At 40.4% G+C, this 5120-nt stretch overlaps 1 protein-coding gene across 1 annotated transcript; it reads left to right on the forward strand.

Annotated features, from left to right (window-relative positions):
• Positions 1-585: 585 nt before the first annotated feature.
• On the forward strand, positions 586-4449 carry psma1 (proteasome 20S subunit alpha 1). The gene is made up of 10 exons (XM_070906854.1): positions 586-647; positions 1626-1670; positions 1788-1889; positions 2253-2356; positions 2461-2549; positions 2721-2791; positions 2920-3049; positions 3392-3471; positions 3737-3841; positions 4157-4449. Exons 1-10 carry the CDS (start codon positions 645-647, stop codon positions 4217-4219), a joined length of 792 nt encoding a protein of 263 aa, XP_070762955.1. The 5' UTR covers positions 586-644; the 3' UTR covers positions 4220-4449.
• Positions 4450-5120: the final 671 nt, after the last annotated feature.

Below are 5120 nucleotides of genomic sequence, written 5' to 3' on the forward strand. Positions count from 1 at the left end.
CCAGTGTCTTCTTCTAATTTATTGCTGCCGCCTAGTGTTCGTGCACAAACACTGCGCCTGTGCGGTCAGTGCAGGAAAGAAAACAGAAGAAGAAGCAAGAATGAACAGATTCAGCTCGAAAATGATTTAAAACCGCACTTTAGTTAATGTTACCCCCTAATGTACACAGGGCACTTAATAATCCTAAGATAATAAACCTATTTTTCATTTGGTCCGGAGTTTTACACAAATTCTCTTACTTTAAAGGACATGTTGAAACCATTAACTGCAAAATCTGCATTTTTTATTATTGATTAATAACTAAATACTTTCACACGGTATAAAAATGTAAAATCATTCTGTGTGTGACGGTCGTACCTTTTATCTGAAGTGAAAATCAATAAAAATGAATGTATAGCTGCGTTCTTTGTCTTCTTTATTGATAAATGTAGTCGTTTTGATAATTCCGCTTTTTAAATTCATTGGATGAAATAAAAAAAAATATATCATGATAAGTTTGGTTCGCAGCCAGCCACAACTTCACTCAATCGATCCCTGATTTGAAGTCGGAGCTCTGTTGTTTTCCCTGACGTCGCGTCCAGGAAAAGAAATCAAGTTAGGATCACGGCACCGGCGGAGGAAACAAGACACTTTCAGAAGCAGAGATGGTAAGTCTGAATGAAATTTGAAATACGCTGATCAATTTAACATTATATAATATGTCTACATAAATCGCGCAGCGTGTTCGTGTAGGATTGTTTATTAAGAAACCTGGAAAAACGGGGTTAAATTACTCACACCAAGCTAACGTTAGCTAGCTAACTTTTGACTGCACTGTGAGTAAGCAAAACACCTTCAGTAACTGCTAACGCTAGCTGCATGGATTTCAGCTAAATGACGTGTTTCCAAATAAACGGTTCACGGTTAATATTTGTCGGACGATATCACATTAAATTATGTCCACAATTAACCAGTTTTACTGTCATTTAGCGCCTATTAAAAAAGCACCATAACTGCGTTACTAATTAGTCTGTTGGTTAGATAGTTAGCAGGCTAACGCAACCTAGCTAGCAGACGTTAGCCGGCATAGGCTCAGTTAGCATCAAATTGAAGTATCATGGCTTTTACTTTCGTTTTCCCTCAGCTCACCGGCCTTCGGCTTTAGACTAATAACTTATTTTGTGAAGTCAACACATACAACTCCAGTCACTGTAATGATTCAGCAAACTTGTGTACAGTCGGCCTTTTATCCAGCTAATGCCAGCTAGCTTAGTTAAAAAGTCAAATTGGTAACGTTACCCAGCGCTGAACATCACTACCAACAACAATTGGCTAGTATGATGCTTGCACCCGGTTGCATGATTCTCTTTTGTAAGTGGCTGTGCCCAAAGCTGGGCCTATCAATTATTCAGTCATGGCAGTAATTTAAAACCTGAGTCTAGAAAAGTCCAGGCTGTTGGCAGACTCAGAGCTTTGTGCATCGTTAGTCGTTAAGAGTCCGTGAGAAATAGTCTGCGACGTTTGCAGAGGAAAACCGCTGAGGATGCAAGACAACTATGTAAGCTCAGCTCTTGTGTGTTATATAATAATTGTAGTGGGGGTTTTTTTTATGTCTCTTTCAAATGATGGCTTCTTTTTATCTTTAGTTCCGCAATCAGTACGACAACGATGTGACAGTATGGAGCCCACAGGTGAGTCGCTGTTTGCCTGAACCCGTCTTTCCCTGACTTCACCAAGAAAGTAAATGTGTATGTGTTATTGACATGCTATAGCATAATGTGTAAACAAAATGATTGTTGTCGGTCCAGGGCCGTATTCATCAGATCGAGTATGCCATGGAGGCAGTGAAGCAGGGTTCTGCAACCGTAGGACTCAAATCCAAAACCCATGCAGTCCTGGTTGCACTAAAGGTACAGTCGCTCAATGTCTTGTCTGTCAATATTTCTGCTTCTCAAAGACTTGCAAAACTGTAGAATGCTGCCCTTTTTAAAAATATTAAATTTATTACATTTAAATAACGTTTTGAGCCAAACTTGGCTCTTATTCAGGTATGAAGATCCGTTTCCTCCTGATGTCAAGTGTTGCCCCAACACCCTGTTTTATTACAGCAAACCAGGGAAGAAGCTTATGATCTCTGCCATTTAATGGAACATTTAGCTATATTTATATTCACACATAAGGACACAACAAAGCATGTAGCAGGTTATTAGTGACAGCAGAAGGACAGTTATTAAATCATGCATGATTGTTGTCATGTTTTCGTGTCTCTGCAGAGAGCCCAGTCTGAACTGGCTGCCCACCAGAAGAAGATCCTCCATGTCGACAACCACATCGGCATCTCTATTGCTGGACTGACTGCTGATGCCAGACTGCTCTGGTAGGTCACAGCTGCCTTGATTGTCTGAATAAAGCTTTTCAATGAACCTGTGAATCAACAAATGTAATTAGTCTTAAATGATACTGACACCGTCTCTCCCACAGTAACTTCATGCGTCAGGAGTGCTTGGACTCGAGATTTGTCTTTGACAGGCCCCTCCCTGCGTCACGCCTCGTCTCTCTTATTGGCAGCAGTATCCTCACTACTGTTAGCTTGAAGCTCTGTAGTAACATGTGGTGCTGTATTTTATTTATTTGTGTGTGTTATCAGTGGTTATGTTGGTCTGTTTTCCTTGTGTGAATAAGCGTAACTATAAAGTAAAATGATTGTGAATGGCAACACTGATCCTTAACTGAACCTTCAGAAACCCAGATCCCAACACAGAGGTATGGGAGGAGGCCCTATGGTGTTGGACTCCTCATTGCTGGCTTTGATGTAAGTCTTTCTACTCAAATATCTTTTTAGTTTGATTTATCTATAGTCCCCAGTGAAATGATAAACGTTGTTTACATTGGGAATCTAACATTTGACGATAACCCTTGTTAATTTGTTGTGTCACCCAGGACATGGGACCTCATATCTTCCAGACCTGCCCGTCAGCCAACTACTTTGACTGCAAAGCCATGTCCATCGGAGCACGCTCTCAGTCTGCACGCACCTACCTGGAGAGGTGCATGGACAAGTTCCATGACTGTAAGATCTCATTTCTTTTACTAGCCTTGTCCATTCATATTTAAAAGAAACCAGTTTTAATTAAGAGCTTTGTAGTGGCAAATTTTGCAAGTGAACATAAATGTTTTTGGATCTTTATTGGTCAGGTTTTATCGAAGTTTTGTTCATGGATTTTGTATGTCCTAACTACAGTGTCATATGTGAGATGATGAGTCTTTTCAAGCTTTAAATATTTAGTGTTCTCACAGATCTCCTTTAGCAACTTCATAGTTCAAACATGGACAGTCACAGCACCAAACTGTGTCTTCCACTGGCTGACTGACAAGTGGAAGTACTTCCATTAAAGTATTGTTTTGTTTTCAGGTAATCTGAATGATCTGGTCCAACACGGCCTCCGTGCTCTCAGAGAAACCCTCCCTGCTGAACAGGACCTCACCACCAAGGTACGACAACTCTCTTGTCTGATGTGACACAAATTCCAGCTCAAGAGACGAATCATCTTTGTCTTCATCTGTGTCTTAAATGACACTTGTCCTGCCAGTGTGTCTGTCCACCAAGACAGAGCTGTGTAACAAATGCCAGAGGGTTAAACTGGAGTGGTAGGATCAATATGAATCCAAAACTAAAAGACAAATTCTAGTAAAAATCAGTGTTTGCACCTTGAATGTTACTGAGGCCATGTCTCAGATATATTTCTCATTCTTTCAGAACGTTTCCATTGGCATCGTGGGGAAGGACATGGAGTTCGTCATTTATGACGACAATGATGTTGCCCCGTTTCTGGAGGGACTGGAGGAGAGGCCACAGAGAAAGGTACTGTAAAGGATTTAAAAAGTCCAGTCTGGACTCGTTTTTATTGTGCTGCACAGTGTGATTGATTAGTCCAGAGCTCTGTATCCTCTATATATTGCATGTGGGCCACGTTGGACAGTTGTCACCTAGTAAGATATAATTCCAGCTCTCACTTTAGTCGTCCTTTAAGTAATTAACCAGTGGCATGAGATGAGATGAGATGCATCTATTTAACTCCTCAAAGGTTCTTTTTTGTTAATTTTAGTGAATGTTAATTTCAGTGTCGGACAGACGCTTCAGTTTGGGTCCTAAACCAAACTTCTGTTTGTGTCTCAGGTCGCCCAGCCGGCAGATGAACCTGCCGCTGCACCGGCATCTGATGAGCCAATGGAGCACTGAGGCAGCCCTGTCACTTTACTTCCTGTGATCAGAGGGAGGGGGGGGCACAAACAGACCAACCTGACAATACTGAAATTCACCAGAGTAACTCTTAGAGGGGGAAGTTGTTGTTATGTGCCACTTGCTAAACTGTTAAATCCAAAATATTCTCTGCTAACATCAACCAGTGAGATGTTGCTTTTGTATGAGTAAAGTGTACCATTATACAAGTAATAAACCCTTTTTTTGAATTGTGCTGCCGCTCTTCACTGAAATAGTTGCCTATTTAATACACATTGAATTGAGTGCTGCAGCAATATGTGTTCAATATCTAGACAGTTTTTACATCACTGACTTGTGACAGTTCAGAGTGAAATAAATCAAAAGCCTTGAAGAGATGTAAGTTGGACCCAGAGCATTTTATTTAATTCATAGTATTTTAAGTTTCTGAACAGCGAATAAATAAATTCAGTTTATAAAAGTAAAAAATAAATAATTTCAAGCACAAGACAGCAGGTTTGTTAAAAGCTTAAAAGTTTCAGAAGAGAAGATTTATCACGAACACTGAGGAGAAGACGGACAGGGAACCACAGTTAGTTAATATTTGGACAGTGACAGTTTTGTTATTTTAGCTGTTTACGAAAACATATTCAGGATACAGTTATATAATCAATACGGGCTCAAAGTGCAGACTCTCAGCTGTAATTTGAGAGTATTCACATCCAGATTGGAGGAAGGGTTTGGGAATTACAGCTCTTTAATATGTAGCCGCCTCTTTTTCAAGGGACCAAAAGTAATTGGACAATTGACTCAGAAGGCTGCATGGGCTCGTCCCTCGTTAGCCTGTCATCAATTAAGCAGTTAAAAGGTCTGGAGTTGATTCCAGGTGCGGCATTTGCATTTGGAAGCTGTTGCTGTGAAC

Source organism: Enoplosus armatus, chromosome 6, assembly GCF_043641665.1.
Source record: "Enoplosus armatus isolate fEnoArm2 chromosome 6, fEnoArm2.hap1, whole genome shotgun sequence".
NCBI classification, from domain to species: Eukaryota; Metazoa; Chordata; class Actinopteri; order Centrarchiformes; family Enoplosidae; genus Enoplosus; species Enoplosus armatus.